General features: G+C 38.2%; 2 protein-coding genes across 2 annotated transcripts in view; both read left to right on the forward strand.

The window, feature by feature from the left end:
• The first annotated feature begins 6467 nt into the window (after positions 1-6467).
• Positions 6468-9259, forward strand: MS3_00003065 (uncharacterized protein). The gene has a single exon (XM_051210746.1). The coding sequence runs from the start codon at positions 6535-6537 to the stop codon at positions 8215-8217; it is 1683 nt and encodes a 560-aa protein (XP_051073201.1). The 5' UTR covers positions 6468-6534; the 3' UTR covers positions 8218-9259.
• Positions 9260-17547: 8288 nt separating this feature from the next.
• The window catches only part of MS3_00003076 (uncharacterized protein), a 54631-nt gene continuing 46662 nt past the window's right edge, over positions 17548-25516 (forward strand). The window contains exon 1 of the mRNA XM_051210761.1: positions 17548-17587. The gene's annotated coding sequence lies outside the window, so the exon portion shown is untranslated. The remainder of the gene's footprint in view (positions 17588-25516) is intronic.

Genomic DNA, 25516 nt, shown 5'->3' on the forward strand with positions numbered 1-25516 from the left:
TTGTATGGAGTATTATTCACTCTTTAAACGTCATACAATTGAACTCTAAAGCTTCATTGATGTACCAAAGCAGACATTTTGATCAACAAACATGGAAACGGACTGGAACTCTTATTCAATGTTTACCATAGGAAACTTATTTTACCACAAATAATGTTGACATTGCGCTTTCCAATCTATACCACAACCTGATATATTGTCTTGACTGCACTGCTCCAGTTATTGGCCGTGTGGCCTATAATGCTAATAGGGGCCAAAATACTTTTAAAAGAAAGCTGAGGAAATTAAAATGCCGCTACTACGAGCAGAATGATGTGTTTGCACTTCAGAGTATACTTAAATTAATCAACAGAAATGCTTCATCTAAACGTAAGTATTTTATGAATATAGAAAATAAAGCTCTACGTAGTAAAAGCCCAGAATTATCAATACTTCGGCTTTTTAAATCCCGTGTAAAGTCGAATTCCCTTGGCACGACTAAATTCTTCATAGTTAACGGAAGCATTGTTAACGACCGGAATAATATATGCGAACAATTCAGCAAGCACTTCTCGCAGTGCTACAAAACTGGAACTGAAAACTCCATCATTACATTTCCAATGCTGACATCCAGACATCTGTCGAAAATTGATTTTACACCCTCCAACATCAAGTAGGCCATAGCTACCCTGAAAAAGTCTTATGATGGTGGACCTGACGGGAGACCTTCATCATTTGTGAAATATGGAAGTAGAGAATTTCCACTATTTTGTTTGAAACTTTTCAATCTATCCATGGAATATGGGACCTATTCATCTGTATGGAAAACATCCCTTATCACCCCTAGATTCAAAACAGGACCACGTAGTGATATTATTAACTATAGGCCAATTAATTTGACATCCGCGCTCTCAAGAACCATGGAAAAAATCATCCACAAACAGCTATTACAATTTTTACTTTCGGCTAGTCTGATCAGCCCATCCCAACACGGGTTTATGACTAAACGCTTATGTTTCACATTGCACCTGGAGTTTTTTAATCAAATTACCCAGAAAAGAGATGTTGGTCAGTCAGTGATAATTCTTTACTTCGATTTTAGTAAGGCTTTCGACAGTGTCTCACACAAACTTCTTCCTTTAAAACTCTCTTCATTTGGTATACAGAATCCCCTTTTATCTTGGCTCAAATCTTTTTTAGAAGAACGTAGCCAAATCGTTCGCTTTGGATCTTGCTACTCTAAACCTGTGAATGTAACCAGCGGGGTTATACAAGGAAGTGTGGTTGGTCCATTACTCTTTCTCCTTTTTATCAATGATGTGTGTTCCCTCTTTCAGTATGGCAAGCCTTTTCTTTTTGCTGATGACCTGAAAGTAGTTTATTCGTTCTCTTCTCCCATGAAAGAAAGCTATATTTCAGCGGTAATCCAAGAGGAAATAAACAAGTTGTACGAATGGACTATTTCGTGGAATATGCCACTTAATGTTGACAAAAGTGGATTTATTCACATTGGTCGCTGTGTTAACTTAAATCTGACTGTACAGACACATACACTCAAACCTCTTAACACTGTTCGTGACCTGGGTTTAAGATATAGCAACAGTCTGAACTTTTCTGAACACATTATATCTCAAGTATCCAAAGCTAGAAAGCTCATCGGATTGATAATGCTAAACTTCAATAATATCGAATCAAGATTGTTACTATACAGAAAATGTATCTTACCCATTCTTGAATATGGTATTTTAGTTTACAGTAATTGTAGACATACTGATCTGATTAGAATTGAAGGTGTTCAAAGAAGGTTCACTAAAGCTGTTCTGCGGTATTCCGATAACAAAGACTATTACCAAAGATGTCAACAACTCAACTTAGAGCCTCTTTGGATCAGACGTATCAAATTAAATCTTGTCTTTATCTACCGGCTTATTAACGGTATTTCCTACTCTTCGGTATCCACCCCTTCATACCTTATGATATCATCCCACAATCTACGCAATAAGGAGAATATTCTAGCGATTCCAAGAACCCACACAAACTTACGTCAGAATTTTTTCCTTATTCGCTACTCAACCATGTGGAACAGACTGCCAGTGAACCTCCGTTGCAGTGAAACTACAACCCGGTTCAAAAGTCTCCTTGACGATTTTCTTTCCGAAAGTGGATTATGTCACCTATTGAATATCAATGTATTCAATAATGATTTATACAAACAAGGTCCGTCATCCATTTAATTGCTTGAAAAGCAAAATAAAACCTTTGAATCTTTCCACATCTATTTTATTTTATTTCTATTTATCTTAATATGTGAAATCTGATTATGTTCGTGTTTGTCATTATTTCCGTTATTAATATCATTATTAGTTCCCTGACACATTAGATATTCTTTTTGTATCTTCTTATCCTTCTAAACATGTTTAACTCCAGATTGTCCTTTAAAATCAATTTTGACTTTCATAGCATCAATCTTAATTATTATTGCACAAATATTTATACTAATATCCGGTTTCACTCTGTATACTATTACATAAATCTAAATGTATTCATCCGAGTGCATTAAAAGATTTTTATTTTATTTTCCTAAATTGTTGGTTTCCTTCTGAGGTTGATATTTATTACACATTTATTATTCTTATCATGAATCAAAACTTTTCACTAGGTGTTCACTTCTTTTCACTCCATTCTTTCCCTCTAAATAAATATTATTCTTAAGATTACGAAGTTTGTAATTAAAACAATAACTTGTGTTACACTTAAATTTAATTCTCAGACCCGTTTTATCTTCACTATGCATATATGACTACTCATACATATTGATATTTTATTATCCTTTTCACTCAATTGAGACTTTCATCGCATCACTCCAAGCTATGTGACTGCACAAACATTTATATTCTAGCGTCATATCTTACTGCAATTATAAGTTATTTTTTCTTAATTATTTTTTCTTACTAATTTGACGATACACACATAGTCGTTTGTTCTTGTTTTATGTTCATAAACACGCCTATTAAACTGTTTGTGTACTTCACGTCTCCTTTATTTCTATTCCCTTATTTTCTGCATTTCCTTCTTTAGACTCAATTCAATATTCTTCTCAATTGCACAGACCCGATTTATTATTATTAATATTCTACTATTATTGCTCAAAATTTTTTTTTTAATGGCCAGTAGAATGCTGACATTATTGAAAATTGTGTATTATTGCATTTTTTTGAAGAAACCCGAAATGGTTTCTTCACAACACTTATGTACCCATAAGATGTTTGTGAATAATAATAATAATAATAAAGTATGATGTATCTGGTTCTCTGTGGTGTGGTCCGGTGAGATCCATGTAGCTTTGTGCATACGTTTGTGTGGAAATATTGTGCCTCCTATGACCGATTTGTTAAATGCACACAGATTTGCAAATCTTTCCCCATTTTCGTTTATCTCACCCAGTCCATGTCGTCCCATGATATCTTCATATCCGGTGTTGTCTATTCCGACTTGGGCGTTTAGATCACCCATCAGAATGGTGAGGTCCTTTCTTGGGCACTTCTCTATGATTGAATGCAGCCTATCGTAGAACTGATCTTTATCGTCGTCATTGCTGTCATTGGTGGGTGCTCTAAGCAGACTAGATTTGATATTTTTAAGGGCATGTGTATCCGGTATATTAAACACAATTGCATTGCTAGATCGTCTTATTCTTTCAATGGTGGATGCATAACACTGGATAACATTCATTGTCATTTCCTCCTTTGTTTTCAATGATGCTTTGATGGTTCTGGATCCGTGAGACTCCTATCCCACAAGTGCGTTTCGTGTTGCTTTGGACAGCATTAGAGCAACTCCCTGAGTGTGCGGAGCATCTTCCTCTTCATGACGGGAGTATAGTAGCATCTCTCCCGTATTTAGCCTTTGTTGTCTAGCTTGGATCCAATGGGTTCCGCTGATTCCCAGTACTGCCAGTTTGTATCTCCTCATTTCCATTGCTATTTGACTGGTCTTCCCGGTCTCCCACATTGTTCGGACGTTACATGTACCTATAAAAATTGTTACTCTGGTTGTAAGAAGGAACATCGGCCTCGTGGCTTCCGAAGGAACTCGGCTTTCACCATGAGGCATCATAGTTCTAAATGAAGGCCTTTTGACTCCCAGGGCAGAGTTTACGTGGTCTGAATTGTTTTTTCTGGTTAGCGTTTTTTAATGAGTTAGTTTTCTACGGAATGGGTCGCTAACCCCATGTCCAACCCTCCTCTTTACCTGGGCTTGGGACCGGCAGTAACTCTGGAAGAGCTACAGGCGTTTTTGTCACATACATTGTGTCATAAATCACACTTATCGTCTGACTTTTCAGGGGTTAGTCTCCTGTCAGGAGATTCACTTGTTGACCTAGAGTACGCAGGTGATATGGTTCTATCTGATGAAGACGTTGAAAAATTACAAGATCTTATGAATGCGTAAAGTAACAATGTGAGCATGTTTGTAATGTGATTTTCTCCCACTAAATGCAAAATATTGCTTCAGAATTTGTGTACCTCAATGTATGAATTTGATGATTAGGAATGCACCTGTCAGCTGTCCTCCATTCACGACATTGTACTGTAGTCCATCATATGAGTTCCGGACAATGTTGACAACCTTCTCAGGGACTCGATAGTGTCGAAGAAGTTTCCATATTGTTCTCCTATCTACACTGTCAAACGCCTTTTCATAATGAATGAAGTTGATGTATAGTGACGAGTTCCACTCAACTGACTGTTCGAAGATGATCCGTAGTGTTGCAATTCGGTCTGTACACGACCGATCCTTACGGAATCCAGCCTGTTGATCTCGATTTCAGAACATAGACTTGAAGTTAAAGAAAGTGCTTTCCTTCTTTCTTCTCTACTTATATATCTATTTGTCAATTCTTTGCCATTTATCTGCTAATCAATTTGTATATATTACTTTTCAGTTATTTTTTTCTCAAAAATGATTTTCTCAACAATCTCAAGAAGATTTTACATTTTTAACCAATGAAAGTTTTTATTTGTCTTGTACTTTCTCCTACATTCTACTACCCAAGGAAATATGAATTTTTATTTAAGCAAAATTTTAGATGTATTGAACATACAGTTGGGAACGTATGAGATTATTGAATGGCAAGCATGCGACATGATAACTTTCAACTGGTTTTTCGTCATGCAACCTAAATTCTTTAATTAATAATCTACTGAACATTAGGCTGTAATGTTTATTTGACGGACAGTGATATTAGTCAGTTGATCAAGTAGAAGTAGGTAAATCAGGGTAAGAATCTGAAATTTATTGATTGAATGTTGAACATTTGTAGTGTCGGTTGCATATGTTAAGCCCACATATTTTATTCTGGCTTCCTGAGAAGCCAATTTATTCATTATTCTTGAGTCATGTTTTCATCTTGTTAATGATTCGCTTATTAATCGTGACTGTTTTTTATATGAACATTTGTGTATGCACATGTTGTCCTATTGATCACATGTCTGTAAGTTATTTTCGTTCGACTATAAATATTGATTCAGACATGGTTAAATTAAGTTGGCTCACACTCCTTCTCCACTATGTGTCATTTCGCTTCTCTCTCTTTGCTTCATTTCTTATATCGTTTGTCTGGATCAACGATTGTATGAAATACACGCACTGGAAATCCATTCTCGTATTTGACTTATTTAATTCTGTTGTTCACCAGCGCGATTTAAGTTGACGATTATATACAAGAGTAGCTAGGATATATATTATCAATAGCAATCAATGATACGATCTAACTGGAGTCAGATATCGGGCCACTAAACACTTTTAGAACCAGTCAACCATTAGCCTAGTCCTCAATCATCACCATATACTGTTGAATAAATCAAAGTCATGTTTATTTGATTTCCATAGATCGCATATGTGAGGACGGCCGACTATTGAACTCGAGGAAGCTCTTAGAAGCTGAAAAAAGCCGAAGATATTCCAGGTAGTCAACTTGTAGAAGAATATTCCAGAACCTCTACTTTTAGCTTCCCTATTGGATAAATGCTAAAAACCCCTATTTGCTGATTGGGTGAATATAATGATAATTTCGCTTTTACTAAAAACTATAAATACCTGAGAGTTTTGGACCATATTTGACACTGCTTGGAATAGCATTCCTTTCATTTGTCTTTCGTCTTGTAACTTGTGACTTCGAGGGTTCTAGCATTCGAGTGCTGAAGTTATATGTGGTAATGTTAAGAATGTAAGCTCTAGATATAACAGTGTATTGGTTAGATTATTTAAAATATGGTACTAGTTGTATCTCTTGGACTTGTTGTCCTAAAACAATATGTATTATATGAAATTTGTTCCGTTTTTGGGTTACACTTGAATGTGATTAATAACTGTTTAGCTGGAAAAAGAAAACAAATCCAGCGTGTTAGTACGAATGCAATGTCTATCGTCCTATTTTATTCATTATAAAGTAAGATATTATATTTGATCAATCCACAATATAATCGATCATTCCAAAAAACACAAGGTCATAACAAGAATTTAACTTAGTTATTTACATTTACAATAAGTTTCATGTATTTTACTTCAGTTATCCTACTCTCATCATTATTATTAGTATTTTCATTTTTACTTAATTTTATTCCAATTTTCAGTCATTTAAACGTCTGCCCAAATAATAAAACTGTTATATACAATAATAATAATGAATTAAACAAATGTTATGCATTACAATTGAATTTAGCTAAACAACGTCATATTATTAGATTAATTAAACGTGATCAATTTACAATGAATTTACAATTAGCTTGCCATTTATGTTCAAATGATAATCCAATACATTTTCAATGGTATCGTATTCTACGTAAAAAATATAATCAAACAATATTTCATTTAAGTAATAAAACACTCTATGATCATAAATGGATATTGAATAGAGATTTACTTGAACCAGTTCTAACTAATACACTCATAAATGATCCATGTTTAATAAATAGAACAAATGAATTAGTTTATAAAAAATTTGATCCATATCATGATTCTGGTACTTATGTATGTCAATCATTAAATAATAATAAACATCCTTTAAATTTTATATGGTATCATATAGATTATATTAATTCTTATACAAATACATGGTCTAGATTAAATTTACCATTTATAGAACGAATGAATAAATCTGTAACTACATATAATCAATTAATACAATTACAAAAATATATTGAAGAAGAAATGAATCGGCCAGAATATTTTCATGATCAAACATTCAGTTTATTACGTATTACATCAAAATCATTTCATAATTCAACACATTATAAATATTGTGGTAATATCCATGTCAAACAAAATCGTGTTTGTTATATACAGATACCAAGAAAACTACCAATCCATATTGATAATAGTAATAATAACATAGAAGAAATAAGATTAATTTATTTTATATTATTCAATGGTTTCTATGAATTTGGACAATTTTATGATGATGATGATGATACTAATCAATTAAATTTTTGGCGGTTATTTAAAAAATCTTCAGAAAATTTAGCAACTCAATTAGGTTTTCAATTATTTTTAAATAAAACTTATTTATACATACCATGCCAATATAATTTTTTTAAACAATTACCTAATTTAAACAAAACATTTCAACCATTAAACATATTAAATCTTTATATAACTATTACATATCATTTACATTGTGTGCATCAATTAGATACAATAGAAATGATGAATTTACCTTTAAAATATGATGTAACTAAGATGAAATTAAATATTCATGATTATCATCATGTAAATTATATGAAATTAGAAAAATTAGCTATGGAATATGAACCATTCATAACATTAGACTGTTATCTTACTAAAGAATATATATGTAACCATACTACTGCCACTAATAATAATAATAATCTCATTAAATGGAGTACAACTAATTTAACATTTTATTCACCTACTATATTCAATGAAAGAATTTATATGAATGAAAAATGTCAATTAATTATTCATAATGTCAAATTAATTGATTCTAATATTTATAATTGCTACATAAAAAATCAATATCAATCAAATAACCCATGGCAACTAAAAATATCATATAGATTAAAAATTGAAAAATCTTATTATCAATGGCCTAGTAAAAATAATTTATTAATTGGTTTATTATTTCTTGTTATATATAGTATGTTTATTATAATAATATGGTTTATTTTAATGATTTATAATGTATATATATTTAAACAATTAGGGGAGAGACTATAACTTATGGACGGACCAACCAGGTATAAGATAACAGGTCTTGAATTTTTAACGCGAAATTCACTCAACCATTTGACTTAATAGTGTGTTAGCATTTTAGCTAATGTCAGTTCATGATGAAATCCCTTAATCTAGTTCCTAACCCTAACCATCAAATGTAAATCATAATTCTAATTTCTTACATTGCTTTATAGTCATCATTTAGTTCTAGTTAGTAGGTAGGTGTTCCCATGGTTATTTTAGCATCACTCAAAGGTCGTCCATATATTATAATCTCACTCAATTAGTTTATAGTAGCTCACGTGAAATTGAGTTTGTTCACATTTAATTTGATGAAGCCGTTTTTTGTTAACTTATTTAACACGAATAGTCATTCGTACAATAACAAGTTATCTTATATCATTGTACCTTTATTATTATTGCACTTATATGAATATGTATACTTGAGCATTGTTTACTGCCTATGCATATATTCACTCTGCTAGCCTTACTATCAACCGCTTAATTGATTCAGTGATTCATTCATTTCACTATATATATGTACACTTTGATCCTGTTCATTGACTGGCTCATTCAACTCGCTTGCTCTTTCATGCTTGTGTACAGTACTTGTAATTTTGGTGTCCTGTGTGTGGTGCAATAATAAATGTAATCAACACTTCGTATTCGCCTTCTGATTAACTCACCGTTGGGACGTTATCTAGTGACGGTTATCAGGACGAACTGTATACGAAGTTTAAGGATTATATTGAATACCGACCACCACACACTTGTAAACCATCTATCAACATCCCCATCGAATCACCAATGTGTAGAACTCGTCATCTCAATACGTGGACGAATGTGTACTCACTGACACAAGGGGAAGTTTAAGATAGACCATCATTTCAAATATTGTGATTTGAAAATGATGGCTTCTACCAACTTCATGTTCAGCTAAGATCTTGATATTAATCTAATGTTAACCAATATGCATGGTCGATAATTGCCGTAAACGGGAGGATATATTGGCGAACAATGTACGGATGGATTATAACTATTTCTGGTATATATTACATATATGTTACTTCACCCCCAGATTTAAACATGAGTGTATGACAGCTATCATTCACTTGTTTTTAACAAACATCATAAATTCAACGAAGTGCTTTGATACGCCTACTGTTATTGGCACAGGTCCCGTCAACTTCAACATCCCGTTTCATAATCTACTTTACATGTAAACTCTGTGCCTAAGTGCAGCGAGCAATAGCGGCTTACTTTCCCTCATTTCTGCAGTTACACTGACATTTAAAACAAATATCATTTTCATGAAACAGTCTAACTGCACATAATGGTTAATAAGAATACTATGAAAAACTAAGTCTATAAATGTAGACACATTATGGTGTAATATTAATATTAACGTTTGACTTAGGGAATTATTAAGTTCAGTTTACAGCACTGCGTATGTGATCACGCAAGTGTGCATAAGAACGTTGTTCATGAAATAATGAAATGGATTTCTTACTTAATTATTCGTGACTCATCCTGCGCACAGTCCATGACGAACACCACTTGAGGTAATCAATTCTGATGACAGTTCGCCATAAGCTCTCACTCTACCAGTTGTGTTCGAGTAGAGAGCCTTTATAAGGTTAATGTACTTCTTTGATACTCCTTTCAGTGACAAACACTGCCATAGAACCTCACGATCAACAGAGTCGAATGCCGCCTTAAGGTCGAGAAATACTACGATTGTGGGGCGTCTGAATGTGTGTCTGTGTTCTAGAACCTGACGTAGTGTGAATATCTGGTCTATGCAACCACGTCCAGGTCGAAAACCGGCCTGGTTTTCTTTAATCTGCTCTTCACGAGCTTTGATTAGGCGTCGAAGTATTATTGAGGCTAATATTTTAGACACTATATTAGTCAAACTGATTCCTCTGTGATTGTCACAAGAGGACTTTTGTCCTTTCTTATAGACTGGCACAATCAGTGATTGAGACCAGTCAGATGGGATTACGTCCAGTTCCCAAATTCTACCTAAGACCTCGGTTAATCTCATTGCTAATACTGGACCACCATCCTTAAAAATCTCAGGAGTAAACCTGTCAGGGCCTGCTGCTCTCCCTCGTTTCAGATTTCCTATGGATTTTCAACTTCGTAAAGGGACGGAGGACCTACATTAACTTGCCATTCAGGTTGACTAGAGATCGTGAGAAACCGAAGTGTGGCTGAAGGCCAGTTGAACTGATCCCTAAAATGTTCTGCTCATCGATCCAATCTCCTGGATTGAGAATGAATAATATGTCCATCTTTCTCTGAGATTGTTTCGCTAACGGTCGGGTCCCTAATTCCGGTTTCCTTAACGAGTCTGAACAATTGTCTGCTATTACCTATTGCCGCTGCCTTTTCCATCTCTCTTGCTTTCGCTACCCACCACTGTTCGCGATCATTGCGTAGACTTCTTGTCAGCTTGCGCTTAAGCTGACTCCGCTCTTCATTATGTTCAGAGCCAGGTGGAATGAGTTTCCGAGCATCTATCAGTGAGATAGATGCTGCTGAGATCCAGTGTTGATCCCTAACCTTATGGTTTACCTTACTAGCAGATATCACTGCTGTTTCCACAGCTTTTCGGATACCATTTCATGCTGCCTCGTGGTGGGCATCACATACATGGCTGCCTAACTGTTTTCCTAGTTGTTCCTGAAATATACTCTTAGCTTGACTATCATTAAGTAGGCCCCTAAGAGGTTTCCTTGCAGCGTCTTTCCTACGTCCAGTAAGACGCAAGCAAATACCGCAGAGCCCAAGGGACAACTGCTTGAGGCTGGTCGCGCACGGCCTTTTTGTGGAAGGTTTTTGACATGTTAGCTCCGCTCTTCAAAGGGCCTTACCGCCGGAGACGGAAATCCGTGAGGTAAGGTGAGGTGTGACATTTTTAGGGTCGACCTTTTCTAACCCCACCCCTCCTTGTGGGAAGGCAGCATCACTGCAGATGCTGGTTGTCCGAGGGAAACACCTTACTGCTGTCACACCTCTCTACAGTCAGCAGTACGACTTCGCCCTCAGACCTTGAGTTGCTGCTTTTAGTCTTACCGTTCACCAATCGACCTGCCTGGCATGGTAGAACCTGCAGGAACATATGTTCCAGCCAATATAGCTCGGTTGGGTCATCACGATAGGCAAGCCCGACCACCGCATCAAGGTAGCAGCTTCGATCGGGAAGATTAGGGTTTGGAGATGTTATTTAAAGAGTATAATCCAGTGAAATAAATTTGGAAAGAGGAAAAAAAGGGACATGAAGAATTCAGAAGATTAGAATTTGGGAGAACACAGAGAGTGGATGCACCTGCGCCATTGCAAACGATTTTGAGCCATGCCAATCAGGGTCTCTAACCATCGGTTGCTATCCAGATAACATCAGCTCTTCATTCCATCCTTGTGCATGCGAATAAAATCGGACAACCATGACGGAAGTTATCAGTTATCACCAATTGAAACAATGAATACTTCACAGTAAAATTTGCCGGGCAACATCCTCATTTCTCATTATTGGTTTTGTAAGTAGAATCTTAACCGACAACTTCCACTTATTTTTGGTATGATGTTATCTCATCCTACATACAGATGCAGATCCTACTTACGGGTCTTTATTTGAAAGAAGATTCTTTCAGTTCGCCTCATATTTTAAGAAAATGAAGACTTTCAACCGAGAACCATAGCCTGAAAATATAGGAATACGTACATAATTGTAGACATTTTAGCTTTCATTGTCTTCATTTCGGTTATAGTAACTTCATGGCCAGCCTCTCTAACACATTCGATCGCTTGATCTAAGAGTGATGACTTGAACAGTCCTGACCTCAGGTTCTTCTTACCCTTTGGAGCAAATCGCCTCGTCAACGGATCATCCAGGAACTTTCACAAGAATGATTTCATCTCACCGGACGTGATTTCATCACTTAATCAACCTGTTGAAGGACCACACGGATCAATAAATGCAAATTCGTAAACTTAGATCTGAAATGTAATTTTAAATTACCGTCCTCACGGTTTAGTAATGATTCCTATTATTTGTTATTATTATTAATGGCTTTATTCAATATTATCTTTTTGGTACAATATAGAATTCTCAGACCTTGTGGTTTACGTTTTCGGTCAAACGTATACTTGGATCTAGTGTCGCTTATCCAGAAACTTCCCGTATGTATATAGGGAGTGCGAGAAATCTAAAACATAAGAATATATATCACTTACGTGCTGGAATTCACTCAACACTAATCCGAACTCCACCTAAATCATGAGCCATCTGCTCAGAATGATACACCTGAACTCACCAGTCAGGTCAGCCGATGGAGTTCTGGGACAGGAAGCACGACAAATGAGACTATGTCAGTAGAAGACAAAATAAAAAATGTATAATTGTGGAGCAACATCACTAACAGCAGTGCAGAAGGTACTATTAACAGTAAAGGGGAACGATAACAGTTCTTACCTCACTGATCGTGAGTCATCTTTTTAACTTCGAATAGAACCAGATGTTGCCCAGTTTATCAGCATACAGAATTGTGTGTGATTATTTTTATTCATATTATTTACTTACCTGGCTATATTAAACTATAGGAAAAATTATTCATTCGATACTTTCTCATAAAATGTCAAACAGCAGTAACCAAATTGAGGTTTATGCCAAAAAATACAAAAGCTTTGTTTATTATGTTGATAATAAACTTGGTGGTTTTCAGATATCAACAGTCTACGTGACTGTGCCAACAACTGAGCACCAAGCTAACCTACACTTAAGCAACCGACCCCAAGCAATTTGAATACGGAATACCCTCTTCTATTCAGCCACTCAAAGTTGGCGGAAGGGTCTGCGCGGTCCAGTTTGAAAGTCGATTACTTTTCTTCCGTGTTCTATATTTAGGTGTGGAAAGAGACGGATTGTACTTAACTAATGACCTATCAGTTTGACCATCATTGTGGTTAAATTCCTTGAAAAGATTAGTGTTGTTATGTGAAGATGCAAAAAGTGTTTCTAGATTGACAAGACTTCAACCAGTAACACCTACTATGTATCGTGCCCGCCTAGTGAAATCAAAAGTCAGAAGCGAGGAGGTTCGAATAAATATGTGATAGACTATTAATATATCGAGAAACGACTTATCTAACTGGCTAGCGGTTGCAGGGGAAATTGAGCACGTTATGCTCACTAGTGATCTGATGCGAATGCATGACCGAGCATCCTCAGCCAGCTGAGTCCATTAAAACTAACGTGGTCAGCATCCAATGTTGAATATCTACAGGGCTATTTATTTACCGCTACAGATCACTCCCTCTTAGTGGTGTAGTAATGACCCTAAGATGTGGCCAGCCAGAAGTTTAAACCCAACGAGTTTGTCACTGTTAAATACTCTCCTGATAGCTTGCTAAGTTTAGCAGCGTCGGATCGTCTTTCCTTACTATAAGGGACCATGTAGTGCAATACAGTAATAAAGAAAAAAGTACAATGAAAATTTCGGTCCATCACAAACTTTGTCCTTCTCTTTTCGTCTTTTTCAGCCGTCCTGGAAAATCGCAGTAAACAGGCTTCCCTTCTAAATACGCCGTTTCGATGCGATTGATGCTGCTGTTGTCGTTAGTTCCGTCTTTACCCATTACATAGTAGTTATTTTCAGGCTAAAGTACTTTGAAGGGTCCTTCGTATTTTGATTTGAGAGGCCGTTGAAATGAGTCTAGACGTACAAAGACGTGTGTATTATATTGTAAGTCAGGTTGAACAAAAACATCAGTTGACTGCAGTCGAATGAAAACAGGTCTAACTGAACTCACTGTGTTGTAAGCTAGCTTGTGTAGGAGGTAAGACCCATTCTCATTGAAGATGATGAAGGATCAACGATGTGACGTTCCATAAACGAGTTGAGCTACAATGCATCCAATTCCAGCTTTTACTGGGTTATCAATACCATGTAAAACGAGTGGAAGGGCGCCGGCCCACTGTGAAACGTTTACAGCTGATAATCGGGCTTTTAGCTGTCGATGAAAGCGTTCTGCCAACCCGTTTGCTTGTGAGTAGTAGGTGGTCGTTCGAAATTGTGTGGTTCCTAATAGTGTAGCCAAATGACGGAAAAGTTCAGATTCGAACCAGTGTCCACAGTCTGTACTGATAGTTGAGGGGCAGTCGACAAAGGCGCGGGCCACTGTTTCAACAGTAATGTCCTTGATGGGTACTGCTTTTGGCCATCGAGTAAAAAGGTCTACGCAAGCTAATAGACAAGAGTATCCATTTGAATCTGGTAAAGGTCCTACCAACTCCAGATGAACATGGCCGAAGCGAGCATCGGGAGTTTTGAATGAGCTAGGAGTTCCTAACCGAGAGTGCTATACCTCGATTCGGTGTCTATTAACCGTCTCGAGAAGAATGACAAAGGTTGACAGGAGTGGTTAACCCATTATTGTAAGATTCCTCCGATTGCTGAGTCTGATGTGCCTACCGCGATACTAATGGGTGATTGGGTGTCCTAGTGTACAAGCATGGTTGCTTTTGCGACAAGTTCCTTAACTGTGGAGGATACTTTTCTTGCGCTGCTGTCCAAATTGATGAATTTCAAACTCCCACGAAGTTGGTAAGTTAGAGGTTTCATAAGGGACGCGCAGTCTGGTATGAGCCATCTACAAGGCACTTAAACGTATGTGATTGCCTAATTGTCGTCGGTTCTGGAAATCCAAAATGGCCGACGCTACGCTTCTCAGAGGTTGGATGCCTTAAGCACCAACAGCGTGTGTCGAGGAAATCTAGGGAGTCAGTTCCGATTTGGCATTTCTGAATGTTTACAGTAATGCCATGCTTTCGTAATCGTTCAGATGCTGGAGATGAGATTCTCAGTCCGAACTTGTAATCAGGTAGTCATCATGTGGTATGTGCCACTTATATCGACATAAGTGGTATATGATGTTGGTCGTGAACAGAAGGTCTGGAAGCAGAGAGACAAGAGGATCGAACAGTAAAGAATGGAAATAAAATGCGATTTGTATGAAAATGCAAGGACAATGAAGTCTGAGTCATTTAAAGACAATTGGTGGGCATTTTGCAAAATAAGCATTTACTTTATGATTGTCAGATTTTATTAACAAGTCCTGTAATTTCGTGTGAAATACATTCGACTGTCCCCACCCGTGTTCTGTTCACTACAATCGACATAAGCATATACGAAGTTGAGACTTTTAAAAACGTCCTCTATGAACCTTTGAAATGTTCGGGTAGCACTTTTTGAACCGAAACACATGCGCTCAAATTCACAGAGACCGAAAGAAGTGATGATAGAGGTTTTAGGAATGTCGTCAGCGGCCATAGGAATTTGGTCATAGGCTTTAACCAAGTCGATTTTCTAGAAAACATCTGCACTTTTCAAGGTAGCTGTCAAATCATGAGTGAGGCAACGGGTAACAGTCAGGAATGGTTTTTGTAATCAGTCGCTGATAGCCACAAGTTGGACACCAGTCGTTGCTGTCCTATTTAGGAACCATACGCAGGGGAACTGACCATGGGCTGTTTAGTGGTTGAATGATTCCTAAATCCATCATGTGAACGAATCTGTTTTTAGCCAACCTCAGCTTTTCGAGAGCCAGTTGGTGGGCTTTCGAGAATACAAGTGATCCTATAGACGTGATGTGATGTGTAACATTGCTGGTTACACACTACAATTTCGGTCGCGTTTGATATATCACAGAGTACTTATTGAGTGATTGTTGGTAGTATGGATCGATTGTGTATATAACTGTGACTGGAGATAATCTACGACCGAATAAAGTAGCTACACAAACAGATAAATCAGTGTTTCCGTCTACTTACCTACGTTTGCACGTGTAGCAGACCTATACCAATGATTGGCACAGAAACATCCCCATCAACGAAAATCCAGTGGATGGGTTTGCATGAACCCACGTTAAGATAGACGTACCATTTACCATATGTGTTGATAGGTCTTCCGTTTGCCGCCTACAAGTTTAAAACTGGTTTGTGAAGCCGGTCGTTAGAAGTCTCTGGAAGAACGCTAAATTCTGCGCCAGTGTCGACTGGAACGTATTCCTCAGACAAGCGGTGCCAACGTCATCGGGTAAAATCTTCAAGGAAAAGACAGGGATCTTACCTGGAAGATAGACTGATGGTATCATTATAGGTCTACTTACGTACTACCCTTATTACTGAAAGCTGTAGTCACTAGAAAGACAATTTGGGCAAAGAAATATCTATTCACATAACTTGTCTCTTGAATCTCCTTTGGCTTGCTAAGTATACCCACATGTTTACTAGAAGGCATCGAAAAGTCAACATTATTTGGGGTTCACGTTATCTGCTCATAGTTTTGACTTCAAGTTGTCTTAATCTGATCAGATTATATGCTTTATACAATATATAAAACACAAGCCCTAAATCCAATTCCCAACCCTTATCGTCAGTTGCAAATCATAATTCTAATTTCTCACACTGGTTTATAACCTTCATTTGGTCCTAGTTATCATGCGGACACTCTCAAGGCCACCTTAGAGTTGCTCAAAGGTCGTCCATAAGTTATAGTCTCATCGTGATTTCAAGTTAATACTCAGTGGTATGCGCCCTATTTTTCTAATTGGTTTCTGTTCAATTTCCATCGTTCCGTCCTGAAACTTGTTAGCACAGTGTCCGTTAGCAAATAAATTATACTAAGAATAATGCCAAATTTCACAACTTTGGGGAAAGTTTGGGTAAATCCCCAGGTCTGGGGGAATTTTGGGGGAATGGCACAAAAAACTAAAATTTACCCAAAGTTTAATATAGCGGCTTCCCCAAAATTTCCCCAAAATTGGGAGCTTGAGTGCTTTTGATTTCAACTGATAGTATAATCGTATGACTGCATGGAATGTCCCATATGCATCTATACAGATGCATGTGGCATATGTCATATATTTGTGACGGGTTAATCAAAACCAAACGATTTTTGCGCTTGTTTTAGTAGGGTTTCCAGTATTTGTTGAAGTCCAATGGAACGTACGTAGTCTACACTCGACTACAGTAACCAAGGTCCCAATTTTGAGGACATTTTGGGGAAATCCATAAATCTTTGGGAAATACCCAATGTTTAGGGAAATCCCAAGAGTTTGGGGAAATTTAGGGGAAAATCCCCAAATCATAGGTAGCGCATTACTACACAATAACTTTTCATATGAAATGCATTAATCAAGCTTAACATAATAAATTTAAATAAATAATTGCAAATTGTTATACAACACAGACTTTTAGTTGGGAATAGTCTATCGAATTTAAGGTCTTGTTTTAATACGTCGAACAGATACGAGACAAAGAGTTGTCGGCCTTAAACCACTTTTTGAAAGTTCGAACCCTATGCAGGTGAGGTGTTTGTAGTGTTCAGAAATTCGATTACTGTTCATGTTCATTCTTACTGCAGTGAATTATCTCTTTCAAAAAAATAATTTACATCTCGACAGGATTATTAAAAGGCTTGCCCAAGCCGTCAAAGACTTGAGGTTGTTTGGCTGTATCAGATCAACATATTACAGGAGGTTACGCAAGTTAAAAGCTGAATTTATCAAAAAGTATCACTTAACGAGCAGTGACGAAGAGGACGACAATTCAGTTATCGCCACAGAAGCAGGGACCACTGCAGCTACACAGTAGTGTACTAATATTGTCTCAGTAATGAATTACAGTGGATAGTCTTCTTTTAAATGATTTAAAAACTTGTTAAGGTTTGACGTCGCCTTCATTGATTTCAGTAAAGCTTTTGACAAGGTTCCGCACAACCGGCTGTTATATAAGTTAAGAAAAGTCGGGATTGGAGGCAATTTATTGATGTGGATAAAAGACTTAGTTGGGCGTCAACAAAGAGTAAGGGTGAACTCAAAGTTATCTAGCTGGGAAACTGTGCTTAGTGAAGTGCCCCAGGGTACAGTTCTGGGGCCAGTGCTATTCCTCTTGTACGAAAATGACCTTCCTTGTCTCCTATCATCATCGGTCTTGCCATATGCTGACGATGTCAAGATATGGAAAACGATACGATGTAAGAGTGATAGCTTAGAACTTCAAAATGACCTGAAAAAGTTATCTGAATGGTCTCAAACATGGCAGTTGCCGATAAATACTTCCAAGTGTGTTGTGACGCATATCGGTCATCAAGGCACAGATACATACACGATGAATAACACTGAGCTACCTGTCGTCCAGACATATAGTGACTTAGGAGTTATCGTTAGTCAAGACTTAACGACTACTGCACACTGCCGTGCAATAGCCGCCAAAGGTTTTAAAACGTTATGGTCAATACGTAGAGCTTTTAGTCATGTCGACGCTAAAACGTTTTTAACTTTGTATACAGTGTTCGTACGTCCTAAACTTGAGTACTGCATACAAGCGACTAGCCCCTGCTTAAAAAAAGACAGTGAGCTTCTGGAAAAGGTTCAGAGAACGGCGACTAAGCTGATTCCCGGAATAGCGAAGCTTCCGTATGAATCTCGACTGGCCAAGCTGAACCTTTTCCCGTTGTCATATCGCAGAACTAGAGGCGACTTGATTACAGTCTACAAATTGCTTAGTGATAAATTTGCACCTGATATGCCCTCATTTTTCTTGTCTTCCAAAACAGAGAATTTACGAGGACACTCCAAAAAAGTTCATAAGCCGAGAACAAATTACTTGTCAGCTGACTATCGACTTTCCCATCGAATCATCAACGAGTGAAATTCACTACCTCAGCACGTGGTTGAGGCTCCATCCGTCGACTCTTTCAAAAGAAAGTTGGATCAACTGAGAGACCACCATTGCCAGGACTAACATAGGCCATCGAGCCTCCTGTCCTTCCCAAACTGTAAACTGATAAAGGTTCAGAAGTCCTGAAATCATAATGCCTACGGTATAGAAACTCGTCCATATGGCTCCATAACAGTCGTCCTCTAGAGCCATGGTATGGTCTTAAAAATTCCTTCAATCTGGACCACACAGCTTCAACATTATTAGTACGGACGCCGGTTTCTGACCCTCTGAAAATGTCCCTTTTGCGTTGATCGGTCATAAATTCCAAGTACCTGTCAAGTATATTTACGGAAATGCTACTTACCCATTCTTCCTTGATACTACGTCCTCTATTGTATTTTCGCTTTCTTACTACCGTTTCATCTATCTCCACAATGCATCCTACTCCGAATAATTGGCGTAGACGTGTCATTTACTTGCACATATGTCACGGCAGTACTCATACCACTGGACTGCTGTAGTTTCAGTAACATCTGCAAACGCCGCAGCCAGTGTTACTAGTGTCTTTATTACCCAATTTGCCACTAGTATCATGATCTGCCTTAGTGTCAGTCGCGATCGAGCGAAGAAAGTCCCCATTCGAGCAGACTTTTTCCTCCAACATGAAGAACAACGAAACATAATCTCACCACAGTGGTCTGCACACTTTGCTGCAGTTATTTGATAACCGCAGTCGCATGTACAAGAACTTCTTAATAGTCCTATATGTTGTAGCCTCTCAATAATCACCTCTTCCCTAAAATCCGCTGCAAACCGATCGTATGTTAGCATCACGTGTTGAAATTGTACGTGCGAATGCGGTTATCAAATAACTGCAGCAAAGTGTGCAGACCACTGTGGTGAGATTATGTTTCGTTGTTCTTCATGTTGGAGGAAAAGTCTGCTCGAATGGGGACTTTCTTCGCTCGATCGCGACTGACACTAAGGCAGATCATGATACTAGTGGCAAATTGGGTAATAAAGACACTAGTAACACTGGCTGCGGCGTTTGCAGATGTTACTGAAACTACAGCAGTCCAGTGGTATGAGTACTGCCGTGACATATGTGCAAGTAAAATGACACGTCTACGCCAATTATTCGGAGTAGGATGCATTGTGGAGATAGATGAAACGGTAGTAAGAAAGCGAAAATACAATAGAGGACGTAGTATCAAGGAAGAATGGGTAAGTAGCATTTCCGTAAATATACTTGACAGGTACTTGGAATTTATGACCGATCAACGCAAAAGGGACATTTTCAGAGGGTCAGAAACCGGCGTCCGTACTAATAATGTTGAAGCTGTGTGGTCCAGATTGAAGGAATTTTTAAGACCATACCACGGCTCTAGAGGACGACTGTTATGGAGCCATATGGACGAGTTTCTATACCGTATGCATTATGATTTCAGGACTTCTGAACCTTTATCAAACCTTAACAAGTTTTTAAATCATGTGAAAGAAGACTATCCACTGTAATTCATTACTTTCTTATAATATATTTTTACTCTATACTAACTGTAATCTGATTGGCTAGTAGTTGTCAAGGTCACTGAACATCCGTTCAAGGTTCGTCCCTAAATTAGAGTCTCGCCCAACCAACGGTAGTATATCTTTAATTATTAAAAATTTATAGATGGTGTGACTTCAGAAATGTCTCCAACCATTCATCTTTCAATGAAAAAAGTGGCAGGTAGAATAATCATTGGGATGATGAAAGGTGGTGACATAACCGTAGAATAGGCCGACGAAATTTTGGACCTTTTTCGTGTGCGGATTCCCGAACTTCCAACATCCGTTCGGAGTGTTCTACGTACATGCAACGACGTTGACCCTAAAATCCTGAAATCGGGAACGTATTACCATTTAAGATTGAAATCAAGTGTGTTGAGAATTTCGGAAAATTGGCTACGTCAAATTCGTTTCACGAAATTGAAGCTTCAGTTAAACTGCGATGGTCTAAGCTTGTTCTAAACCTGTAGCCAACAGCTGTGGCCGATCTTAGGTCGTCTAATAGGTCCATTAGTTAGTAATGTATTCGTAGTTGGGATCTACGGTGGTGAAGTAAAACCATCCGATTTCACCGACATGTCTGCAGCACTTATAACTGAGTTACGAGAGTTATTGACAGTAGGCATCAATGCAGACAAATATCAGGTACTTTTAACAGTCAAATTAGTTGCTGTTATTTGTGACGCTCCAGCTAGCAGTAACGTCAAGTATGTTGTGGGACACAACGGCACCGCTGGCTGCGACAAATGTCAGGTTTTAGGGACACGAATGGGTGGTCGAATGACTTTCCCCAATGGTGAACACGATTCGAGAACTGATGGCACTTTTCGTAGTAGGTCCCAATCTATCCATCATCGTGGTAGAAGGTCATTTGAAAATCTGCCAGTGGATATGATAAAATGTCTCCCTTCTGAACCGACGTATATGATATACTTAGGTGTTACTAAAAAACTTATTTCATTATGGAAGGAGCTAGCTATTAAGCGACTTAATAGGATGGATCAATCTATTAGCGCATCAATAAATGAGGCACTAGACTTATGTAGGCAGCACACTACATGCGACTTTCAACGCAAATGTCGCTCACTACATGAAGTTTCCGTATGGAAAGCAACTGAATGTCGGTTGTTCTTAGTGTACTTAGGACCTGTAGTTCTTCATAATAGGTTACCACTGTCAATGTACAGAAACTTCCACTCACTCTCCTTGTTAATGTATTTATTATCGCACCCTAAGTTGCACACCACATTCGCAAACAGTGTTCGGGTTTATATTAATAACTTCTTATTAGGTTACGAAAAGTGTTACGGTACCGAACACTTAATCTACAATGTGCATAGTTTAAAGCACATTGCAGAGGACGTTATAGAACATGGCAGTTTGGAGTCGTTCTCTGCCTTTCCTTTAGAATCATACATGAGGAGAATTAGGCGTTCAGTACACTGCGGATTTGCTGCGGCTAAACAAGCCGCACAGCGATATGCCGAAGAACTTTACTTTCAAAGTATACTGATATAAGTAAAATGCTTAGAATGATCATGAAAGCGGTCAATGAACTGTGTACGAAGATTGATAAATTTATCGCTTCCAATGAACGCTTATCCATGGGTGTAAGCGACAGGCGTACAGAACAAACAGATACGACAGCTATTGTTTTCCCATTGAGAACGCATCAGGAGTTGCGTTCATTAGAAGCTGCTCTAGATGAGCAAAAGTTCAGGGATCATTTCGTAAGTTGTAACGGTTGTGTTTGAAAAAATTTTAGGTCACGAGCTGCCAATTTTGGTGAAGCCGCTATAGTAAATTCTTGGGAAATGGAACAAAAACCCCAAAATTTCCCTAAACGTAGGGGAAGTTTCCCCAAAGTTCCCCAAATTGTCCAGTGTTTATCTCCGAAAATTTTTGAACGCAAAACTTATATCAGAACCTCTAGAAATCACGGAAAACGTTGCGAGAATACCTACATACGTTTCTTACTGATATGCAACATTAATTTCAAGTCAATTACGCATTGCCAAAGAAACTTAACGGTAATCCATTTATCGCTCTTAATAAGAGACTGATTTGTGATCCATAGAAATGTTTATTACAGTTAATGAATTTACAAATCAATCAATTATAAAATGGTTTTCATTGCTTCGTCAGAGGAACAGGTTACTTTGACTTTGGACTGTCATTAACAATTTTCTAAAAGAAAAAAAAGTTTTGTGCATAATGAAATGTCAAGATGTGGGAAACGTCGATAAGGAGAACATGGTATGACAATGTTCTTAATAATGCGAACAAAGTACTTACAGTTACGTCTGATAAAACAGGCGAAGCCAGCTGGAAGCAAGACGGACAAAAGAAAATTTGTTTCAGTGAAAATATTGATCACAAAGTTATATTCAAAGTGCAATATGCATTATAACAAACATGTTAAGTGGTTTTAGCTTACTTTTTCTTTGGATCGCCATCCACGCTTTATTAATTTGTCTCTTGCGTCATGCAAGAAAGCCTGGCTTGCTATATCCATGGCGTTTATAACTTCTTTTTCGGGGCAAGTCGCACTTCGAAATTGGGAACACAGAACACCCACAAATATATTAATGCAGTAGAATGGACTTACTTTTAACCGCCCGGTAAAATTTGTAGTTACTAATACCCAATTTAGTTTTCGTTCCGTGTAAAGTGTATGTGTTCGCCAATTCAGGCTACAGAAGGTAGCGTAAACAGGCTTTTGCTGATTTTCGTGGATCCTCACATAGTAGGCCGTGCAATCGTACCACCTGAAATTTTTTCAAACACAACCGTTACAACTTATGAAATGATCCCTGAACTTTTGCTCATCTAGAGCAGCTTCTAATGAACGCAGTCAGTCAGTCAATCCTTACCTAGTACCCGTTTCCTAACAACTGTTTTACTTACTCGATGGTCCCATGATATACGAGCAATATTTCGAAGACACCTATGATCAAATACTAGTAACCTACGAATATCCTCTACTCTTACCGGCCATGTTTCACTGCCATAAATTAGGACGGAACGAACTGCTGCGCAGTAAACACGTCCTTTGGTTGATAGACGGATATCTCGCCTACGCCATAAATGACGCAAGTTGGTAAAAGCTAGTCGAGCCTTCTGTATCCGTGCTGAGATTTCGTCACACACCAGACCACAAGGGCTGATGAGACTTCCAAGATAAGTGAAGCGGTCGACACACTCAACTACTTCACTCCCTATCACTAGTTCGGGTGTCGATGTAACCCAATCCTGAAGTAACATTTTGCATTTCGAGGGAGAGAATCGCATCCCGAACATGCTTGCATTGTTGCTTAGAGTGGTCAGAAGACTGCATTTTGTCAGCGTCTTCACCAAATAAAACTATGTCATCAGCATATTCTAAGTCAACAAGTGAACCTCCCGGTAGAAGTTCAACCCCTGGAAATTTAGATGAGGAGAGTGTTATCTTTAAAAGTACGTCGACCACAAAGTTGAACAAGAATGGGGAGAGTGGACAGCCCTGACGAACACCACTTGAGGTAATCAATTCTGATGACAGTTCGCCATAAGCTCTCACTCTACCAGTTGTGTTCGAGTAGAGAGCCTTTATAAGGTTAATGTACTTCTTTGATACTCCTTTCAGTGACAAACACTGCCATAGAACCTCACGATCAACAGAGTCGAATGCCGCCTTAAGGTCGAGAAATACTACGATTGTGGGGCGTCTGAATGTGTGTCTGTGTTCTAGAACCTGACGTAGTGTGAATATCTGGTCTATGCAACCACGTCCAGGTCGAAAACCGGCCTGGTTTTCTTTAATCTGCTCTTCACGAGCTTTGATTAGGCGTCGAAGTATTATTGAGGCTAATATTTTAGACACTATATTAGTCAAACTGATTCCTCTGTGATTGTCACAAGAGGACTTTTGTCCTTTCTTATAGACTGGCACAATCAGTGATTGAGACCAGTCAGATGGGATTACGTCCAGTTCCCAAATTCTACCTAAGACCTCGGTTAATCTCATTGCTAATACTGGACCACCATCCTTAAAAATCTCAGGAGTAAACCTGTCAGGGCCTGCTGCTCTCCCTCGTTTCAGATTTCCTATGGATTTTCAACTTCGTAAAGGGACGGAGGACCTACATTAACTTGCCATTCAGGTTGACTAGAGATCGTGAGAAACCGAAGTGTGGCTGAAGGCCAGTTGAACTGATCCCTAAAATGTTCTGCTCATCGATCCAATCTCCTGGATTGAGAATGAATAATATGTCCATCTTTCTCTGAGATTGTTTCGCTAACGGTCGGGTCCCTAATTCCGGTTTCCTTAACGAGTCTGAACAATTGTCTGCTATTACCTATTGCCGCTGCCTTTTCCATCTCTCTTGCTTTCGCTACCCACCACTGTTCGCGATCATTGCGTAGACTTCTTGTCAGCTTGCGCTTAAGCTGACTCCGCTCTTCATTATGTTCAGAGCCAGGTGGAATGAGTTTCCGAGCATCTATCAGTGAGATAGATGCTGCTGAGATCCAGTGTTGATCCCTAACCTTATGGTTTACCTTACTAGCAGATATCACTGCTGTTTCCACAGCTTTTCGGATACCATTTCATGCTGCCTCGTGGTGGGCATCACATACATGGCTGCCTAACTGTTTTCCTAGTTGTTCCTGAAATATACTCTTAGCTTGACTATCATTAAGTAGGCCCCTAAGAGGTTTCCTTGCAGCGTCTTTCCTACGTCCAGTAAGACGCAAGCCAATACGCGCTCGCACTAGAGCATGATCTGAATCTAAGCATGTGCTCCAGAATGAGCGACAGTCTTCTATCGAGCCCCTCCACCGGTGGCTGATAGCGATGTGATCTATTTGGGTCCAATGTTGGGACGAATTAGGGGTCGCCATGTTAAAAGATGTTTTTCCTTATGCTTAAAGTTAGTATTTGCAAGGAACAGGCGGTTATCTGAGCATAGCTACAACAGACGGTCGCCATTATCTGTTCTTTGAGCCAAGATGCTATAAGATCCACCTAGGTGTCTTTCTCTA

The sequence above is a fragment of the Schistosoma haematobium genome, chromosome 1 (assembly GCF_000699445.3).
Source record: "Schistosoma haematobium chromosome 1, whole genome shotgun sequence".
Taxonomy (NCBI): Eukaryota; Metazoa; Platyhelminthes; class Trematoda; order Strigeidida; family Schistosomatidae; genus Schistosoma; species Schistosoma haematobium.

What these genes read in the sequence shown, in the direction of transcription:
- MS3_00003065 (XM_051210746.1), top strand. Translation starts at nt 6,535, where the DNA reads ATGTATTTTACTTCAGTTATCCTACTCTCATCATTATTATTAGTATTT.